This window comes from Lissotriton vulgaris, chromosome 1_2 (assembly GCF_964263255.1).
Source record: "Lissotriton vulgaris chromosome 1_2, aLisVul1.2, whole genome shotgun sequence".
Classification (NCBI taxonomy): Eukaryota; Metazoa; Chordata; class Amphibia; order Caudata; family Salamandridae; genus Lissotriton; species Lissotriton vulgaris.
In genome coordinates, this window is record NC_141686.1 from 108,977,422 (window position 1) to 109,000,196 (window position 22,775).

Genomic DNA, 22,775 nt, shown 5'->3' on the forward strand with positions numbered 1-22,775 from the left:
TTACTAATGGGCATTTTTTAATTTCTTTACTTAGGATGAAATGCTTATATCGACCCCTACAAATTAATTTAACTCAGCAACACTGATTCAAACAGGTTAGTCTGGCCTAATGTGTATACCCTTACGTAACTCAACGAGTACCTAGTTCTTTAAATAACGTACTAAATCCTAAATATTCACTTGAATTTAGGTTGCCTGCCCCGCTACCCTCTTCCCGTCCTGATGAAGACCCACCTGCAAGGATTTTAATGTTTCCTGCTTCCCTTGGGTCGAAACGTCGACTTTCTCAGCTCCTACACAGCCTCCTCCTACCCCAATTTTGTATAATACGGACTTAGGGGCATGTGTATTCTGAACTTTCAAGCTGATTCAATATCTATATGCTGTCCAATTGACACTGAACCTATGATAATGTCTGAATAAAACGTGTTTTTATTGTCACTAATTTCCCCCCTCACACTACCCTCACGACTGCACGTCCCCCCTTACCCCAGGGGCACTAATACGATTTTGTATTGTACATTTGATTTTGTCAACTTTTTTCCTATAATGTGAATAAAACATTATAGATGCATTTATTTCTTTTTACTCTGTCTTAAATTCTCTCTGCTCTTAGATCTAGCACATGTTTTATATCTACCTTAGTATACCTTCATCTCCTGGTAAATTACATTTCACCAAAAACTGAATCAAAATGCTTAGTGATTTCGAGGAGGAATCACAAAAATAATCTAAAAAGTTGGGGATTCACAAAACAAAACTTTCATTGTTCACTGTTCATTTAACCATGAACTAGATTACTTTTTTGCCATTGGAAAATAAGACATTGTAGAGTAGGTGCACCAATACTATTTCTTTCTCCACATGGAAGATATGCTTGTGTGCTGGAATCACCTTTCTTTGACACTCCTGCATCCCCTTAAATATGGTGGTGTCTTAGGCACTGTGAAATCCAATCTGCACACCTATTCCAGTATACCTGCATCACATTGCCAATGGTCATTCTACCTCTTATCCCCTGGGATAACCCTTGTGGCTACCACAAATTTGATACTACCGCAGTGGTAGAGTCCCCATAATCGAAAATTGATTACATCCTGTTCGACAAAATCAGGTCTTGGGAATACTGCCAAATTAATATTTTTGGGATCAGAAGTGAAAATGTAATACATAAAATGTTTCAGATCCTTACAATTTTTCCTGAATATGGAGTAAACATCCCAGTCTAAGGCAGTGACTAATGCGGTTTAATGCCACTGGTTGGAACATATAAGCAGGGCTGGACTGCAAACCAAAACTGGCCCTGGCAAAGTGCACCCCCCCCCCCATCCCCCTCCCCACAGGGGTTGGGGGTGCTGCCGAGCTCTTTGCCAGGGCCGGTTTTCGGGCGATTTCGTTACAGGGTCGATTTTGCAGTAACAAAATCGGCCCCCAGGGGCACAAAACCGGCCCCCACCCGTGTGGCGCACCGGTGGATTGCCCGGTGCCTGCAACGGCCAGTCCGGCCCTGCATAGAAGTTATGTTTGCCAACGAGCATCAGATATCAAGACATGGATGGTTAAATATGTGACTTACTTCTGTCTTAATTATCTGAGGACAATAATGGCAACGTTTTGATCAGCTGTATTTTTTAATGTCATTTTAATTAGCATTATGATAACAGACATGTTTCTTAGGATACAATAAGCATATTTGTTACACAATATTTGTTGTGAGTGCCAGCAAGAATTGTCCAGAGTTTCAATATTGTCTTTTGTCATTAGAACTAACGGATACATTAACATTAAAAGTACACAACTAGTTGCAGAATCAGAATAAAAATGTCGACATACACAAATATTGAGGTTTACATATTGTGATACAGAAATATCGACAGGAAGAATATCGTGGTCAAGAATATCGACTTGCAGGTAAGAAATATTGTTTTGGGAAATATCTAAGTTGTTAATATCGTTGGCAAAAATATAGTTGTTTCAAATATCAATGTTTTAATCAGTGTTATGTATTTTAGTATGTATTTTAAAAGTATGTGATCTATTTTTTTGTAGGAGAATTATTATTATTTATTTTATCTTAATTAACTTTTGTATTTTTAAGTTCTGTAGTGGGTTGTGGGTTTATAGGGGAATAGGGTTGGAAGTAATTCAATTATAATAAATTAATGATTATTGTTTATGTGTTAGTATTTATTTAATTGAAATTTTATAGTGCTAATCATGGGAATCAATGTATCATTAATTAGTTGTTAATTATTTTTAATGAATTAATTGGCAATTATGTTAATTGTGTCATTTGTTTAGGAGCTGGTTGTTTGTTTATAGGGTAATAGGGTGGGAAGTAATTTAATTATAATAAATTATAGGTTTTTACCTATTATTATTTTTTAATTTAGATTTTATAGGGTTAATTGTGGGAATTAATTTATTATAAATATGAATTAATTGGCTGTTAATTATTATTAATGAATTCATTGGCAATCTTAAAAAATTTAAATGTGGGTTGTGAATTGTGTGGGGTTATAGGGTAGGAAATAAAAAAATATAACATTTATGTAATAAATAATTTTTGTTTATACAAGATGGCTATTAAAAATAGTTTTTAGTTTTTAAATTATCTTTGAATTTTGAATCTTTCTAGTTATTTGTTAGATCTTTTTAACATTCTTATCTGTTTCTATTTTTTGTAGTATTTAAACATTTTATATATGTTTTATTTTTTGTTTTTTAAAATCTTTTGTGTTGTTGTTGTTAATTTGTTTGTTTTTAAATTTGAACTGACTCCAGTGGAAATATACATTTTTACCGCTCTGCTATCCAACACTTTTCACTACTGTTGCACTCACTGGAGTGGGAATAGTCAATTTTACCTCTCCGCTATACAAGACTTTCCCTACCGTTGTATTCACTGGAGTGGGAATAGTAATTTCTACCCATCAGCTATCCAACACTTTCCCTACTGTTGCGCCCACTGGAGTGGGAATATTAATTTCATACCCCTGCGCTATCCAACATTTTCTTTACTATTGTACTTAACTGGAGTGGGAATATTACATTTAACCCCTCCGCTATCCAACACTTTCCAGACATATGCAAAAGAAAGAATTGATGGCCGGAATTCTGGACAATGCAAACATGCACCCCCAGTCACAAGGATCCGGGTTAAATCCATTATTCTTTTGCTCACCACACCACCCTTTTGCATATGTTGCCCTAAGTGGGAAGGGCATGCCCAGATGTGGGTACTGTGCTCACTACACCACTGGATTCCATCTAGCCTGGCTGATGAGGGATGATGCCCTGAAACTGGTCCCAGGATGCTTGTTTCCAGTCCAGGGAGGACCTGGCTTGGTAGTTTGGGCTGGTTTGTTCCCACAAGGAACAGGGTCAAGACTGATTTTCATATGGCTGGGTTCAACCTGGGGTGGTATGGTGAGCAAAAGAATGATGGATTTAACCCAGATCCTTGTTACTGGAGGTGAATGTTTGCATTGTCCAGGATTCCGTCCATCAATTGTTTCTTTTGCATATGTCGCCCTAAGTGGAAAGGGTGTGCCCAGACATGGGTCCCGTGCTCACTACACCACTGGATTCAAGCTAGCCTGGCTGATGAAGGCTGATGCCCTGAAACTGGTCCCAGGATGCTTGTTTCCAGTCCAGGGAGGACCTGGCTTGGACTTTGGGCTGGACTGTTCCCAAAAGGAACAGGGTCAAGACTGATTTGCATATGGCTGGGTCCAACCTGGGGTGGTATGCTTAGCAAAAGAATGATGCATTTAACCCAGATCCTTGTGACTGAGGGTGGATGTTTGCATTGTCCAGCATTCTGTCCATCAATTGTTTCTTTTGCATATGGATTGTATGTGAGCAGTCATGCTCGGCTCTTGTCTAGAATGCCACTCGATTTCGTCTAGTTGATGATTGCCACAAAGTGCAGTTGAGAGCATCCAGGTGAGTGATCCATTCTTGGATAGGTGGGGTATTGTTTTGTGGAGAATTAGGAAGAATTCAATCACCTGGAGGTTGAGATTTAGTTGACTGATAATTAGCCAGGGATACTTCTTTTAGGGGTTTCTTCCGATGGAGAACATCTAGGAGTGAGGAGATGATCCAGTAAAGGTTATATGCAAGGTTAGCATGTTGCAGGATCTCACTCAGGGCTCCACATAGAGGCTAAAGAGAGAGGGTGATAGAATTGATCCTGGGGGGTATCCATGGTTTATGAGGGATGTGTTCGACAGTGTGTCTTTCAGTTTTATTGGCTGCAATCGTTTGCTGAGGTATGACGCTATCTAGTTTAACACTATACTGCCAATACCCATGTGTGATTTTAGCATTTTTATGAGATATTTTATGGTTGTCTGTGTTAAAAGCTGACACGACACAGCCACATCTCCGGACATCTGAGAGACCTGCATTGGCTCCCCGTCAACAAAAGAATCACCTTCCGCCTCCTCACCCACGCACACAAAGCCCTACACGATCAAAACCCGAGCTACCTCAACAACCGCATCAACTTCTACGCTCCCAAACGACATCTCCGATCAGCCAGCCACGCCCTCGCCGCCGTCCCCCGCATCCGAAGAACGACAACAGGAGGAAGGTCCTTCTCCTACCTGGCCGCCAAGACCTGGAACTCCCTCCCGACCGACCTGCGCCTGACCCAAGACCACCTCTCCTTCAGGAAGAAGCTCAAGACCTGGCTATTCGAGCAGTAGCAGCACTTCCCCCCCCCGCCCCCCCCCCCCCCAAAGCGCCTTGAGACCCTCCGGGTAAGTAGTGCGCTCTATAAATGTCTGTGATTGATTGATTGATAGATCTAGGAGCATTACAGGGCATGAGTCCAGTGCACTTCACTACTGCCCAATTACCCTTCTTGCTGAGCTGCGTTAATCCAATAGGCTCTGACTATAATTGGAAATAATTTTGGAAAAACAGACTGGCAAGCAGACCAGCGAATGCCTATGCAAATAGATTACTATCTGATGTCAAGGCGGGTGGGGGATGTGTGAATAACAAATACAGAATCTAGGCTTGTCATCACAATAACTGCATCCCACCAGTCACCCATTCACCTTGAGATTGGAACCTTACTGTTTCAGTTCTCTCCCTTGTTTCGCAACATGTGCTTAATTTGAACTGGTGGTTTTCAGTGCTCGGCACCAGCATTTAATTGTCAACACCAGCACTTATGACAGCTACCACTCAGTGGCACTGTATATGCAATTAAAAGATGAGCAGAACAACAGCTGTTTATGATTTCAATATACATTAAAAAAATGAATACCAGATGCCACGCCATTCTTATAGCTTTGGGGCCATTGAACAATCTAAAATGACAGATGTAGCAGTGTGATAGTTGCCAGTTGTGCAGGCACTATCGCTGGCAGTGGTAATGGGTTGTGCAAGCTCTGGTGGCCTCCTGACAAGAGCCTTTTCACTTATATGTCACAGAACCATCGAAAACAAGCATCCGTCCATTACACTGTTTAAAATAATAGGTTTTATATACCTCTTCTCTGTGAAAGCAAGTTACAAGTATCAGGCGAGTGCTCTGATGAACGTACAATTCTGATATCTTATAGTCCATTGTAGGAAAATGAGATATTGGTTGAGGGGGTAAAGCCCAACTCAAGCATCCAACACATTTCTTGTCAGGATGAGGTACAAGCAAACCCCAAATGAACCTGTGCTCAACTCTCCGATAGCTAGGCACGGAGCGGTCAAGCTAATCTTAGAGGCAATGTGTAAAGTATTTGTGCAACACTTCAAACGGTAAAAAAATGAAAACAATCACACAAAAAGGATCCAAAATCAACAATTCTATAATGAGAGCTACTTATTTTCAATGAAATTTCTTGAGAGTGACTAATATTATTAGTGTTTTAATAGAGATCACATCAGACAACATTACATTAGTGGCCACCATATGCAAGGTTACTAGCAGCGATCATTTCAGTGCAGCAGGCATGGTTGTCAGCAGTAATGTAATAAAGGCTTTGGCCATATGGAATGCCTCTAAGTTTGTAATACATAACATCCAAAGCTGCAATGCATCTGGGACTAAGGTATTAGCATTTGTAAAAAGTCTCCTCAATCCCACATAATATATCATTTAAACATCAGATTTACATATATTTAGGACAGCCATTTTTCTTCAAATATCATCTTAAGAGTTCCAAAAACAATCACATTTTCATCTCAAATATATAATTTCAATTTTGGCCAAACAAAAGCTTCTAATTTAACCCCTTGACCGCAGCGCAAATTCCGCTACGGTGCTGGGGAATTAATGAGTGGGTGTGTTTCGGCCGACCCGCACATGCCCACTGTGTCAAACTGGGCTGCACACAGGAAAGCTACTCACAGGTTGCTGGTGAGCTACAAGTAGCTCATAAGCTACTCATTAGATAATCCTAAATTAGAAAGATTCTCTGGCTACTAGCAGAGTAGATGTAAGGTGCTTGGAATGTGTTCTTTCCAGTGGCGGGCCGTGCAGGTAAGCACAGTGGGCTGGGCGGGGACAGGGTGTGGAAGTGACAAACAACGGGATGGGAGGAAATAAATAAATAAATAAAATCACTTAGCTTGCACTAACAGCATCGCCGACTCACCACACTTACCTGCCGTGGCCGCCACTGGATCATTCATGATTTTAAGACTACATTAAAAACGTTACTTAATGTTTTCTGATTCCAATGTTTTCAAGAAAATTATCAACAAAGTGACTGGATAAACCAGGCACAGCATGGCTAGATGTCGAGCAGTAGTCAGCTTCCAATTCAGCCAGCACCAACAATGATGATTGTCTCTTACTCTTGTAAAGAACTAAGGGGGTGATTAGGATTGCCACCGCCGGCCCTGCTTTGGCGGTCCTCCCGCCATCAAACATATTTTTCCCATCGCCAGATTATGATGATGGTGAGTATTGCGCCTGACGGATAGATTCTTCCGCCGCTTTTCCGCCGGCATGCAATCGTCACGATTGGCTGCCGGGCAGAGCAGGGGCTCCAATATGGCTGGCGGTACCGAGCAGGCACCACCAGCCATATTAGGATGTGCATTGACAAAGGCCTTTCCATGGCGGCGTTGGATTGGCTTTGGGGGCCCGTTGCGGGCCCCTGAGGGGGAACCTATGGGATGCTCCTACATGTTGCAGCACCAAGTGGCAGGCACCGTGTGGTGCCTGCCATGTGGTGCAGTGACATGCCAGGCATTCGATGTTAACATCGCGGCGGGTGCTGCTGCAAGCAGCAAAAGCCGCAATGTTAAACTGCAGAATGCGACTGCCAGGGTGGCAGTCGCATCCTAATTTGCAGTGTGGAACCGCCATATGTCTGGCGGCTGGTCCCATCTCCGCAGAGATGGCAGTCGGACTCAGGTCCGCCCGTCATCCTAATAAGCCCCTAAGTTGCACAGTGAAGCAGAGGCTTACTCCTACTTTCTGGGTGAATATGACTGAGCCATTTCTTTAGCTTATTTCAATGTAAATATCACAACCAATGTTTTATATAATACAGGTTTGATTTTTAGGGGATGAAGAATCCATTGCGGAGTATATTATATTGAAAAAGAGAATAAAAAATGAAACAACTAAAAGATAACTATGATGGGAGCCAACTATTAAAAGAAATGATGCTGACTTCAAGCACTCAAGTTCATGTGGTTGCAATATACCATACTATCTCAACTATGAATTAGAAAAACAAAAAGAACTGCAGAAGTATTAGCCTCTTAGCAGCTATGGAACGTCCAGCTCCAGTGCTGAACGTTCCATTGCGCAGGTGAGGTTCGAACGTCCAACGGCCGACGGCAGCACTCCTGAGGTAGTGGTGCCGTCGGCCGTTGGAATAGGCGCAGCACCTAAGAGGTTAAACATCCTACTTTGAGGGTATCTTTTCTTGGATATAAATATGTGCATTTACTATACAGTTATTATTTCCTGATACTGTTAGGAAACGAGGTATCACGAGGTGCATTGAATAATTTCTTATTGGGGAAGAGGATTTAAGCCCCTTGTTGGAGTTCAGGAGAAAACCTTTAGTTTAGCATTGAGCTTTGTTCATTGACAATAAAAACACAAGAGATTGCTGCTGATGCTCTGTTCATGGAAATACACTTTTGAGCCCTAGAGACCTATTGCTAGGTTGCACTACATTAGTCATAGGTTTGACGCTCCCTTGGCAATGCCACTTACTGTTGATCGCGGCAAAGTGTTTCATAAGAAGCAACAATTTAGTCAGCGAAACAGGTTCCCAGCTACTCAATCCATGAAATTAAATCATAGTTCCAGCTGGAGACACAAGGAGATGGTTCATGCAAGTTCTTGAATCTCAATTTAAAGGGTGGCAAAAAATCAACAGAAGACTACATGGAGCCATGCAGATAGGTATTTGGTAATCAGCATGGATCCATTTATTCTGACATGTAGATGTCACATATAGGGGCTGAATACGATCTCGTTCGGAAAGCAAACCAAATGACTTGTGTCCGGAATGATTTTGATACACGTTCCTCTCGTACCTTTCAGACTTCCTCACAGAAATCGGAAAGAGGAGGACGATCAGAACAAAAGGAAGAACGCGTGAAGTCCAAAGACGATCAACACGTTCCAAAAAATAAGAAAACTCAATTCAGCAAAAAGAAGGTAGCAGGTCTAAAGATCAGACATGCCGAGGATCTTGAGGACACAACTCAAAAACGGGGAATGGGCTCATACCCAGATTTAAAGGAGGCTCTGCTCCGTATTCATTCTGAATCTGTTTCAGGACGTCTGGTATTACTGCCATAGACGGAACACCATGGGTTTTAGTGTAGATTGCAGCAAAGACTGTATCCCAAGTGTCACAGTCCTCCAGGTGTGGTGCGTTCCCCATTGGTAAACAGACTGTTAGAATTCTGTGTTTTACATGAGGGGTAGAATCAGGAAATACTGCCTCGATTTGAGTAATTTTTTAAGCTATCCACAATGGAATTTGTTCCCTTTTTGCGGGTAATTTACCAATGACCAATTGTATAGTCTGTGGTGTAATTTTATTTGTGTTCCCCTGGTAGGGGATGTGTTGTGAAATCCTCATAAGAGGTTGGGAGTCCGCATGACATATTGAACCAATTGTCTATGGATTTTGATTAGTTGTTTTAGTTGAACTAATAGTTCTGCACCTGACATTTCTTCAATGGCAAGATGTGGTGTATAGCTGGATAATACTGGCTATGTTGCTCCTGGTCTACCTAGTGGACCGAGCCTGGTAATGTTATTTATATGTTTTAGGGCGCCTGTAAACCAGAGCGCTTGCTCTTGGTATGTTAGGTGAATTTCAACATCCTCGAAAGGAATGTATACCGTTGAAGGTTCCTCTTCTTTGTAGAAGTGAAACAATTTAGTGACTGGATTTGCTTCTGGGAAGATAATCCATGAATAGAATGCCTCTGTCTGAAATTCATGTGTCTCTATCACAAAAATTACCCTACCACCCGTTGATGATAGCCCATTTTTTATAAGTTTTAGAGTGATGGCTCTCCTTAAATTTTCTGGGATGATTATAGCATCATCGTCGCTTTCATTAAAGCTTGTTACATCAAAAGCTGGATTTACTGCAGCTCCACTGTTCTCGGTGTCGCTATCCGTCATTTTTGTTTAATGAAAGTTTGCGGAGCAGTTACAAGGAAACAAAGATAAGGTGCACAATATTTTGGAACTCTGTATCCTTCAACGTTGAACAAACCCAAAAACTAATACATAGGATTTTCGTCCTACTCAGTTATGGCGGATATTATCCCTTTACCCACTCCAGACGTCTATTGGAGTATTTTACGGGAAAAGGGTTCTCTGAGAAAAGCACGACTGAGTTAATTTAGTATCTAGCGTTAAAATTTGTGCCTTACCAAATGTTGGGCGCCATGTAGTGTAGTTCCTATTTTCCCAATTGGCTCTGCGCATTGGAATAATATATCCTGTAGATTAGACGTAGGACTTAGGTCGACTAGGTCTCTATCGAATATACTAAACTTAATAGTGAGTGCCAGCTAGCTCAGAGGTCACTAGAAACTTTCTCGAATTCACAAGAAGGGATTCATTTCTGACAACCGCATAAACATGACAACTTTGTTTCCCAAGAAAAAGAAATATATCTCTAGAGTCGTGGAAACAATAGATAAGTATTTCACTCAGTCAATCGTGAATGCTTCGTTTCTACAGATTTATTAAACAGTCTTCTTTCTCATGCAAGAGAAGTGAACTGCTACAATCGTTATGCAGACTGCAAAGTATAATGCGTACAGCGTAAACAGTAATATGAAATAATACTGTAAGATCATTGTATGGTTTCTAGGCCATATAAAAATACATACATAAATAACATTGACTGAAAATACTCAACTAGTGCTTCTAAAATACACCTACCCCAATGTACCTAACGTAAGTCTAGTATGCGGGAAGAAGTAAGTATTGTGTATCATAGGTTTAGCTTTTGTAAATGTATTTGAGCTTATATAGCGCACAGCTACCCACAAAGGGTTTCCCGGCGCTTGCTTAGGGAACCCGTCCTGGTATTCCCCTGTGAGATAACCCCGGCAGGGTATCCACAAGGTGAAAGCCAGGCATCCCGCCGCGAGGGGCCGTTGTGGAGATTAAGCAAGCTATTGCCCAGAGTCGCAGAGTGTGAACCCGTGAGTCGAGAAGGCACCGGAGCGAGAATTATCGAGTCCGTGGAATTTTTGAGCCCAAGACCCGCCGAGGCGGGGAATTGAACCCTGGTCCAGGGCCGATCTCAGCTTCCGGGTCTGCCGCCTCTAACCCCTGAGCCACACTTCTCCACCAAGAATCTATCCAAGATTTCTCTAGGTTCTAATCAACTCGATACCTTAGTTAGAATGAAGGAGGTCTGGTATCTCTGTCTCGGAACTCAATTTCCCAACACTCCGCAAGGGGAGCTTGGAAACACTGGAGCTGAATTTTCGGTGAGAGAAGGGCAGCCTCTTGATCAGTGCATCAGCTGGAGAGTCGGCTTCCTTCGGCACTTGCTGTAGCGAGCTCCGTCGGGCAAGTAGCTAGTCGAACTGCTCCAAACCATCGTCCCTTGCTAGAGCAAGTGAAGGTATATTTATACCTTGAAGGTGTCTAGGAATGCCACAGTTTGACGTAAAGTCGGGCATAATAACGTCAGGAAAGAACCCCTAGGGAATAGTTGTTCTTTGCAAAGTACATGAGTTCTTGGACAAATCAATATTCAAGCAAGGGGAAGTTCCCTAAGTGCTTAAGCCGATTTTCCAAGAAATCGTTGTGAGGTTGGGTACGGGTGGAAGCAGCCATGCCTGTATTTGGTCTGCATGGGCTATGTCTAAATAAGGGTCTGATTTCAATGCCTATAATAGGGCAATGTGAATTGTACCTATATAAGGGCATAAATCGTAAAAATTCACTTGGAGCCTAAAACGCCACACAAAGGTACAACTTGGGTTGGTGGAGTCTGACCGAACAAGTATGATGCATTGAAATGCATCCGGATACAATTCAGTTGGGCTCCATTTGACTTCAATGGGAGCCTGTGTACCGAACGCGTACACAAGCTCTCATTGACAAAAGGGGTGGTTGGAGATAATTGTGCACCTTGTGCGGACACCCCTTGGTGCTTTCCACACTGTGCATGGTTCGAAAGGGGGGTCCCATGGGTCCCCCACAGGCCCAATTTGGAGGGCCCCGGGTGAAAAGGGGCCTGCTCCGACCCCCAAAAGCTCGATTTTGGACAACCGAATCCGAAAGGCTGTCCGAATCGTTCATTGGACTTGCTTGCTCAGAAACAAAGTCCATTGAGATATACGAATTGGCTCCAGAAAGGCTTGATAGCTCTGAATGCCTTTCGGAACTGATTTGGTCAGCGCTGAGGGTTTCCAGGCATCATACTTGGTCGTTCGTAACTGTGAATGATTCCGTTAAAAACAAGGGCTCCGGATTGGTTTAGGCAAAGCCAAATCAGATTCGGAACCCTTCCGACTGAGATCGGAATCAACCCCATAGTGTTTCTGCATGGTCATCAAAAAATGAAACCTAAGTGGATGCGGCTAAATCCTTGCAGTAAGGTAAAACCGGGGACAGGTGAGAGGATGACGGGAGGATGGGCCAGGTTGCCTTGCAGCCAGGCACAGGGGTCAATAGTATTATTGGCTTGCTCTCCCTTGTAGGGCATTCAATACAATAATTGCATTCTGGGATTTGTGATCCTTGGTTAATTTGCAAGAAATTGGAACCGGATTTGTGTGAGCTAGGACCATTAGAACTGTATTTACCATTGATGCAGGGGGATGAAAATGAACAGCTAACTCAGCATCATATCAATATGGTTATTTAGTTTTGTAATGTGCAGAAAAGATTTTTGGTTAAGAAAGTAGAAAGCAAGGACTTGTCAAGGTCAGGGCAGACCTTGAACGGCATGGAGAATAATGCAAGTGTTAGGGAGGAGTTAATTGCAGATTTGATTTCACAACTGAGGGCCCGATTCCAATCCAGCTCTGAAGCGCTCCTGGCGGCATCCGTCAAGAGCGAGTCCGAGTTGTACAGGCGAATACCGGGTGACTCGTATAGCTGTATGAGCGAGCAAGTATGATGCGAAAATCATCTCGCGCTCCGAGCGACTCGTACCTGTCAGCGAACCCCTCCGGGTGACCAACGCGCACAACGGAATGCGGCAGACTCCCGGACGACCAAGTACAATAGATGTGTTGAGCATCCAGATCGAGTCAGAGCCCCTGACTCGAAAAAGCTCTTGGAAGAGGACTTTGGGGGTCTATAGCGGGCCGCCCTTGACCCGAGCCCCTATGACTCGATCACTGGGGGGTTCCCAAGGGTCCCCCCTACATATGCATGCACCTTGCAGGCAGGACCAAGGCCTCCCCGGGACAGGGGTGCCCTTGTCCGAGACGTGTGGTTTTGGTCTAGGGAAGCCTATGTACGCAACGTACTCCAGGCTCCCAAATACTTCAATGGGGCTCCGAGTGACCCGAGTCCATCAGCGCTGCAGCACATCGGACTACGTCACTCGGAGCCTGGGAGCCGAAGTTGCTCGGAAAGCACTACTGGCGCACGTCAACGGTAGGGCTTTCCTAGCGAGATCGGAATCGGGCCCTGAGTGTTTAATAACAAAAGGAGGCTTGGGTGAAGCGAGTAAAACATTTTATGTAGTACTCAATGCATACACAGTGGTTTTGATAAGTACTTTGCCCCTATTTATTTTTCCCCTACCTTATTGTTTTTCTACCTGATTGTGACTGCCCCTTCCACCGTTCCATTAAAAATAAGCACAAAGCAAGGTAGTTTGAAAAGCTTTCTCTCTTAGCTTTATATCTGTTGGTGCTGATGATGAACGTAGGCAGGCAGTGACTCAAGGCACGTTCTTTATTTGGCGCCACAAATATATGACACAGACTGCGTATTTCCAGTAACAGAAGAAATGAATTAGAAGTGTTTAGAAGCATTTAGTTTGAGGTTGCAATCATGGACACCCAAAATATTTTTCTAGCTGTTTTCTTTTGTCAATTTCAGTTATTGTTGCAATAATAAAAATATAGGTGAACGTTTATTCGAAACAAGGGAAAACACAGTACCTCAAATTGTTGTGGTGTCGAAATGTATACATTCAGCAAACATTGATATTAATAATGTGTGAAACATTGGAAAAAGCTCACTGCAATTCACAAAAATAAACAAAGAAAACAAAAAATCTACTTATAAAGATTTTAAAATGAATAAAAGAGTGAAGGTTTCTTTTTATTACAGCCTTTATGTCTCGAAAGCACCTTCATACCATGAAAACCTACCTAGTTGGCATCTTTGCAAGTTGTTTCACAAAGCAGGTGGCACCTGACAATAGATCCAGAACACAATGTTTTCCTATGTCTTTGGGCCTAAAGTACAAAGCATTGTTACGCTACGAAATGTAGGGTGTTTGTGATTCTGTAAGAATCACAATTAGGAAATTCCAATTCTAGATTTTTGTACATGTGGCCCCTCGCTAGAAGTTAAATTTCTGGAGAAAGCACTTTGTCTCTCAATAAAGAGAGACAGTCCTCCTTCTTCAGATCAGGCCAGTATTATCAACCTCTTACTATGTATTAATATTGGGTCCTAGGTCTCATAGGTCAATGCACCTATGCCCAGAGCCCTGACTGCCAATGAAGCTAATTATTGAAAACTTATCAAACAAATAAGGCACAGCATGTCCACTTAAGGACGCTGAGACTATCCACGAAAAGAGAGAGACAAGCTCGCCAACCCATAGGCTACTTGCACCATATAACCAACAAATTAGTATAGGGAAGTGTATTGAACGGAACTTGCCCCGAGAGCTGTCACTTGTTGAGTTGCTAACCAAAGCAGTAACTCTCAAAACATGATAACATATTCATACTAAAAATGAAAAAAGCTTAAACTTTGATACCTAGCCATTTTGCACATTTTGAGACCAAACAAAATTATATTTCATTAATTTAGTTAAATCAAGCCTCTCTGCTTCCTCAAAATGTATTTGTTATAGCAAATTACTTTTTAGAAGCTAGCCAGAACAGATATAAGTTGATGTCAAAGGATATTTGTTAAAATTGATATGGTTTCTTCACTGATACCTTTGTTTCCCTTTGGTCGCTCATCTTTCCAAGGTTCTTTTCGTGTCTCGTTGCACTGGTGGATGCGCAGGATCTGGATATTGTTGGTCATCTCCTTGCTGAGCCCTCGTCCTTTCATCACCTCAATGGTAATGTCGTCCAGCAAGTTGTGCGATCGATTGCACTTGAAGTAGCGACACTGTCCCTTGGCAAAGTGTTGGCAGACGTGCAGCCTGCGGCATTCCTCTCCCTTGGGGCAGGGTGTGCCATTCTTGCCACCCTTGTAATCATAACATAGCTTGATTGGAGGAAAACAAATATATACAATTTTGGAAAAGTTATAAAATTGGTTTTGTGCTTTGGCTAGGCAGAGTTAAAAAACGAAAAACTAGGAAGTGGCATTTTCTACAGTTTACCAATTTCTGTAATTTTCTTTTTTTGTTGTTTAGAATTTTTTTAAAGTTTTAGAAGTATGAATTTTTTTTCTGTCTGACTGATGAGATTGTGTGTGGTTTTTGCTTAGTTGTTTGGATTTAGATGCATGTTTTGCTGCATGAGTATGATTGTGATTTATTGCTTGGATGAATGTGGTTGCAGAAATATTTTTATTGTTCCTTTGAGTTCTGGGCCAACGCTATATGAATTATAAATGTTGCTTGATTCACTGAAATAAGGATTTTTTTACAAATATGAATGCCAATAAAATGATTTAAATACAATCAGCTGTTCTGTGGGCAATTGTTAATACTGGAACCTATTGGTCCGCTGGATTATTGGGAACCTCCCTTTCATGTTGTTACTTATATCTTTTATAAGTATGAATACCCGTTAAAGAGTGGGGGAGGAACACTTAGACGATTGGAGGAACTATCGAGAATAGGGGAATGTGAGTCCATGTTTGTTGGCCAGGGCAGAAGGTGGCAAGGATGAAAAGGGGATTCGGAATCAAAGGGGCAAGGGCATTTTGATAAGCAAGCATCATATGTTGTTATGATGGTGCATGCATATTAAGAGGATCATGAGGAGCATTACACATCAAACAGAAGGCATAAAAGAGATTGATACCGTTGTCTGTATGGTTTATTTGATGTTGGGATTTAATAGTAGTAGCGAAGGGTTAGATGACTTCCACTTGAAGAGTAGTGCAGTGATTTAGGGCCTGATTTAGAATATTGCAGTCTTTAATATGTCTGTTAGTGTGGCAGAGGGCATTACGTCTCCACTAACAACTCTTCTAAGCCAACTATTTAAACCACCAATACACAAAACTCATTATAAAATGTACTACTTGTTAAATAATCACCAAATAATAAATACCCGAATTCATCACAAAATAGTCAAGCAAAAAACTGAAAAACCAACAAGCAATAATGGATCAACAAAAAATGTCAACATGATATTTACAGGCAGAACATTCTTCCGAGTCTAAAACGAAAATGTAAAGTTCAGATGTTTAAAAACAGAAATGCAGCAGAAGAAGAAGTGATGAGCAATACAAAAACCTCACCTACTCAAACATGGGCAATGGAAATATGTCTCACCTTCAAAAGATTATTGCTGATCTATTCGCTTTGCCATGCTTGTTTGCACTGGCTCTCCCTCGCAGTTTGGCCCTAATTATGATGCCGGTCAGATAATCGTCCAATCAACATCGCTGCGGGAAAGGAACCCACCAACAAGGAGTCGGAGGTCCCACCAGCCTGCCTAATTAAGATGTGACCGCAAGCATACATATTACTATTCCAAAAATTCTTTATTTCGGGCATTTGAGACCATAAAAGATGCAGTAAAAACATATAAAACACATGCGAACACACAATATAAAAACAATGCAAGGAAGCGAAGGACTAATTAATTCAATGCATATAAGAATCTGGGAAACTGAAGGCCCAATTAACTACAGTTCATTACAGTTCATTTCATATTTTAGAAGTTAAAGTTACCCTTTCAGTATTTTTCCCCTTATCTGCCACATAGCCATTAGATACTTGGCTACAGCAAAAACAATATAGTGCAGGGTACTTGTCTTCAGGATTCTGTATGATTGTAGGTAGTTTCTAATGCCCAGATTCCTACATAGTGGCACTAGCCAGTACTTTCTCGGTCAGTTGTAAGCAGGGCAAAAAAACAGCACATGTAGTTCATGCTCCACGTTCGTGCTGCACCCAGGACAGAGTTTGTCGTCCAGCGTTGACCATTTACTTGTAAAGGCTTTAAGGGGCAGTGCACCAAACCTCCACTGGATAAAAAGTTTCCTTGCAGTGATAAAAAAGATAATATCCATATATCCTTCAAAGTAAAAAGAACTTTTGGTGGCCAGAAATTGTTCAGTGAGGGTGCCGATTTTCGGAGCACACATGAGCAAAGTTAGGCTCTTGTCCTTGAAAGTCTTGGTGAGCATTTTGCAGGACACCCCTAGACAACCTCTTTCGGGATCATCCCACAGATCAGCCAGTCCCAATCGATAGAATTCTCGTTTTACGTATGCAACCCATGGAATTCTGTCGGAACAGTTAAGAACGTGCTTCAGATCTTGCCTGTAGTGGGAGAGTTCACTAGTAGACCAAAGCCTATGCCAAAACCTCAATGGCTTTAGAGCCAATTCATCCCCTATTGAAGGGAGCCCCAAATCTAATCTCAGTGGTAGCAGGGGTGTACCTTGTGGTAGAGCCAACAAACGTCTAAGGAAGTTGTTTTCCACCTTGACGAGTTCTGTCCCGACATTGTGACCCCACAGCTCACCACCATAGGATGAAGCTGCTCTGGCTTGGGTTTTATACATCTCCAAGGCTGGACTAACTGGCTTGAAGGTTGAGGAATTCGAGACCTTCAGAATCGCCCCCACCATTTGGGATAACTTTAAACGGGATCTTGCTGTCTGTGGACCCCAGGATAGATTTTCATGTAAAGTTACCCCCAAATACTGGAACGTTCTAACCCTTTCCAGCCTATCGGATCCCAGGGTTGGATTAGGCCTAGTTATTGTCGAGGGATTGAATACCATGAATTTGTTTTTTTCTGCGTTGATCTAAAGGCCATGCGCCCTACAGAAATCCCCAAACCCATCCAGAATCCGTTGGATCCCCATCTGGGATTTGGAGAGCAGGAGAGTATCATCGGCAAACATAATTGCCGGAACCCTCCTGCCTGCCAACCTAGGGGCATCGTTGTTCCTGACATTGTCATGGTAAGATATTACACCGTTAACAAAGAGGCAAAACAGGGTCGGTGCGAGGACACAACCCTGTCTTACCCCCCTGAGGACTGGGAATCTAGATGACAGCGCCCCCTCCCTCCCGCACCTGACCTGAGCACAATTTCCATCATGGAGCCTGATTATTGCCTGTAATAACTGTGGGGGAACTCCTAGCTCCCTGAGCACCGCCCATAGTTTCTTGCGTGGTACCAAGTCAAATGCGGACCTCAGGACCACGAACACCATGTACAGACTCCCCCCCTCGATCCCCACCGTTTTCCAGTAGAGAAGGACGAGGTGAAAAATCTGGTCCATGGTGGACGTGTTCTTCCTGAAGCCCGCCTGGAGTGGACTAAGGATCGCATTGTCCTCCATCCAGTCCAGGAGGTGGTCCAGCAGAAGACGGGCAAAGAGTTTTTGAGGTACATCTATAAGGCTGATCGGCCTGTAGTTGGCTGGGAGCAGAGGAGAGCCCTTTTTAAAAATCGGTACTATCTCTGCCCCCAGCCAAGTACAGGGGATCTCCATCCCTCTTAAGATAGAGTTGAAAATAATAAGCAAATAGGGACCCCAGATCTCTGGTTGATGTCTAAACAAATCTGCGGGGAGTTTATCGAGACCTGGAGCCTTCCCCGGCGCTAATCTCCCTATAGCATTTAATACCTCACCCAGTGTCAACTCTAGTTTTTCATTGGGCTCAGAGGGGCTATCAAAAACTGCCTCTGTTGGAATTACAGAAGTATCTTGGTACAGTTTACTGAAGTGGGATTCCCATATTGAGGCAGCCATGTTTGGCTCTACAGCTGATTTCGGTTCCCCTGCACCTGTATGGACTAATGATCAGAATTTTCTTGAATCCCTGGTTTCCAGTGCCAATGATAGGTCATGCCATCTATCCCAATCCCATTCGGACTTTGCATGGGCGGTGGCTTCCCTATATTTCCGTTTCAGCTCAGATACTTTATTTTTGTCTGTGCGGGACTTGACCATAAAGATCAACTCTGTTTTTATCTTTTTACACATGGAATTGTACCAAGCTGAGGTTGGTGTCCTCTTCTTCCTGCTCATGGTCTCAGGGTAGAAAACCTCTCCTAAGCTTCCAACTAGGTCTGCATGAATTTGACCTAATTTCTCATTAAAGTCAGTAGCTTTGGGTTTATTAATCAGTTCATCCATTTCAACTAACTTTGGGAGCGCCAAGTCATAAATTTTCATAATGCACTCTGTTGAATTAACTAATTTCCCCCATCTTACCCTACGTCTGTTATTAGATAGAACTAGGGTCCCTGTGTCTTGCTTTTGGTCATTAAGTGGCGTACCTTCTTTGGGCCCTGGGTAAACCATATCCAAGCAGAGAGCATTATGATCGCTATCTGCTCTTTTAATCACCCTGAAGTCCAAAACCGTGGGCCACATGCTTGTATCTACAAAAATGTAGTCCAGACGCGATTCGTGGTCCTTCCTATTGAAGGTACACACTGAAGGGGCATCATATGGTGTACGCCCATTGCAGGCCGTCAGGGCATAGTTCAAGGTGAGGGACGTAATCTGCAACGGTAAGGGGGACCATGAATTCGGGTTTGGAGATTGACAGGGGGGAATCCCCAGTAATCATCCTCAGCCGTTAAGGCACCCTCCTTTAAACCTTTTAGTGGTTCAAAGTGACAGTTAAAATCCCCACCCATCAGTATCTTGCAAACACCGGGTAGTTGTCCCAAAAATGAAGATAGATCAACTAGGGTGGATGATTCCATGGACACGCTCACTGGACGTGAGTACACATTAACAATCGCCAGGTTGTAGGCGTCTGGCCATTTAAGAAGAACACATTGTATGTTCTCTGAGTGTGTTGGTATTGTCTCCGCTATACAACCTATGTGACTAGCCACCCAGATAGCGAGTCCACCTGAAGGCCTCCCTTTGCCACCCCACCTAGCATGGACATAGAAAGTTGCATAACCCGCCATGGGGTAAGCTTCCCTGGCCCAAGTCTCCTGAAAGAGACAGATGTCATTACTATCTACTAGGGACCCCCAGTCGCTGGAATCTATTTTATTGGCGATGCCTGCAACGTTCCATGAAAGGACCTTCATCCTTTTCGGGCCTGGCTTGGATACCATTCCCCTCACTGTCTCATCATCTATATCTGTGGATGGCGCTAGAACCCCGTCCAGAATTACCTGCCCTTCTTGGACCTCCAGATCAGTTACTTCTTGGAATATTATATTCTGATGAAGTATTCTTGGTGGTTGATCAGTGGGGAAGCCCTGCGTACTAATGGTACCTGGCCGCTCTGGTGATGGGGGGACAGGGCTACAATTGCCAGTATCAGTGACATCTGTCCCTGTCCCAAGCTGAACAGTATGGGGGACCACCCCTTCGCTACCCCCAGTGCAAACAGCCCTCGAAAGTCAGTCAACCTGGTTAAGGCAGTTATATCTATTAGCATGAACATAGTTGCTATATGTGAATGTGTCATGACGTGGGGGCCTATACCTTGAACCGTCAATGGCAAATTCCACCCTAGTCCAGCCGTAATTTGCCCCAAGATGCGAGTCATCGCTTCTTGGGTAGAAAAACGACAGCCGGACCAATTCAATGGATGTATTCCCCGTGCACCCCAGCCAGTTACAAATATGGGAGACAATCTGGGAATTCCTAAAACTTACAAGGGTACAGTCACCCCTTATTTTCGTTGCAGTGTACCCAACCCATGGAACCCTCCTGACCATCAATACTTCCCCTCTCAAATTTGATGGTAGAGGTCTATGAATGTTCAACCAGCTAATAACTTTGTTGCGTAGGGAGTCACAAGATTCCACCGCAGAGTTAGAAAGCTCAGGTACCCCGGTCAAAATTACAGTGTGGGCCGCCGCCTCTGGAGGCAGATTGACTACATTTGGCCGGGTTAGGCTATTGCCAATCCGATGAGGACGGTCAGCCATTCTGATGGGTGACTTTTCCTGCCTCGTTGTAGTAGTCAGAATGGGCAACTTTGACTTCCGGACTAAAGGCACGGGGGTAGTTGCCTTTGAAGGGGTAATGGGTTAGGTTGAGGTGGGGTAGCTATGGGAGCATTCACAATAGTAGTGGAAGTGGGCTGATTTGGAATCACAGTGCCAGGAACACTAAGGGGATGGGAGATCTCCGTATTTATCGCAGTTACTCCTTGGGTGCCGGTCCGCAATCCCAGTTGATCATCCCTACCCCCGGTTGCTTTTTCTATTGCTAGAAGTCTGGCGTCAATACAATCAAGCCTAACCAGCAGGGGGTCTAGCAGTTTTTTAAGAATATTAGTAATAAAATGAATGGAATGGTCCATACTGCTACAAGACCCCTCTCCGAAAATAAACGGGCCAGGCTGTAGTGGCGTCTGAGTGTGGACAGGGTGCATTGGACTCACCATTTTATTGACAATCACGGTGGAGGAAGTTTCCGTGACATCAGTGATGTTAGCAGTGGTGTTTGGGATGTGATCCAATTTTGCCCTCTTTACACCCTTTGAAAGCCTAGGTCTTTTTCTTTTCGGAACTGCGCCCTCCCGGAGACCCTGTAGATGTGTTGAGTTAGTATCACTCCCCTCTTCCCGAGTCAAAACTGGATGGGATGTTGGAGGTGACGTCATCTCAGGTATAGTAAGGACCCATGCTTTTCATTTGCTTTTTTCAGTGTCCTTTAAAAATCCATGCTGGCTAGTTTTCAATTCTTCCTCCTTGTTTGTCCCTCCTTTTCGTCAGTTGTTCACTCCCACAGAGCAGCGGCTCAGTACTTATACCCTTCCACTTGTCCCATTATAGCGTCTGTATGGGGCTACTTCTGTCAGATGTTTTCAGTCGCTCCAGGTCCGTTTCTATAAAGAGGGTTGTAAATCACGTTCTCCTCCTGTTACATATGTTGCACATTCAAAGGCTGAGGTCAAATGTCAAAGGAGGTTTTCAGAGGGCGGCTGTCTTCACTGCCGCCCTGCTATTACCACAACTATTTATACTGATTTCCAGTGAAGCCTGCCACCGCACAGAGAAAATCACTACCGTTATGATTTTTAATGACTATTGCCCTAATTTAAGATGGCAGTGTCATGCGCGATGACCTCATTAACATTATGACGAAGCCCTCTTCTTTTTTGTAGTGAAAACTTTGAAAACTGTGAACTTTTAAGGAGTCTTTGTTATATGGTGCAGGCTGACCCACGTGAGGCAGTGACTTCTAACTAGTATTCTTGGAATGCCTTGTGTAAAATGCTGCCACGGTAAGCATCCTGTCTCTGGAATCCTGAGGCTCTCCTTCCCTTCCATTCTGTATTCACTTTAACTCCTTCCGTGCTAGTGATGGAACCACTCCGTCACCAGCCACGGGCGCGCTGTGCTCATGACGGAGTGGTTCCGTCACGCCGCAGCCGCTCCGCCCACGCTCCGCCCACGCACACTGATTCCCTGCCTGTGAAGAGTGAATTAGTGAGTGAGCGGGGCCGTGCGGGACCAATACACATAAGCACAGCGCGCCCGTGAGTCGTGAAGGAGTGTTTCCGTCACAAGCATGGCGGCGCCGTGCGACCACCCCCCCACCCCCAGCGCTGTGGCGGTATGCACACTACCGCGGTTGTGATGATGTCAACAAACCCAGCCCAGCGTGCTGTCTGATGGCTCATAACACCTTTGGGGCACCATCTGAGTCCCATCAGAGATTCGTGGCCCCTTAGCTCCTTGTTTGTCTGTTCCCTCTGTGAAGTGTGAACTGGATTCACGTTACCATGCGCATGTGCAGGGCCGAGCTGGAGATCTGGTACAGTGATGTGCCACATTTCTTGCAATGGTGGGTGCCAGGAATAAAGCCTGCTTCGGCTTGTATGGAATGAAAACTCCTCCATTTTCTGAAAGATGTGCAGGGTGGGCTTTCCCACGTAGGAAGTCCTTGTAAAAGTGACGCAGTGAAATCTACAAGATTTCACTGCGCCACTTTTAGGACACCACTGCGTCAAAACTGTACG

At 43.6% G+C, this 22,775-nt stretch overlaps 1 protein-coding gene across 2 annotated transcripts in view; it reads right to left on the reverse strand.

The window, feature by feature from the left end:
• LOC147734644 (zinc finger CCCH-type antiviral protein 1-like) overlaps window positions 1-22,775 on the reverse strand; it is a 172,380-nt gene that overhangs the window by 76,908 nt on the left and 72,697 nt on the right. For both annotated transcript variants that reach the window (XM_086952941.1, XM_086952942.1), the window contains one exon: window positions 14,614-14,890. In XM_086952941.1, coding sequence (XP_086809067.1) covers window positions 14,614-14,890 — 277 coding nt within the window. The remainder of the gene's footprint in view (window positions 1-14,613; window positions 14,891-22,775) is intronic.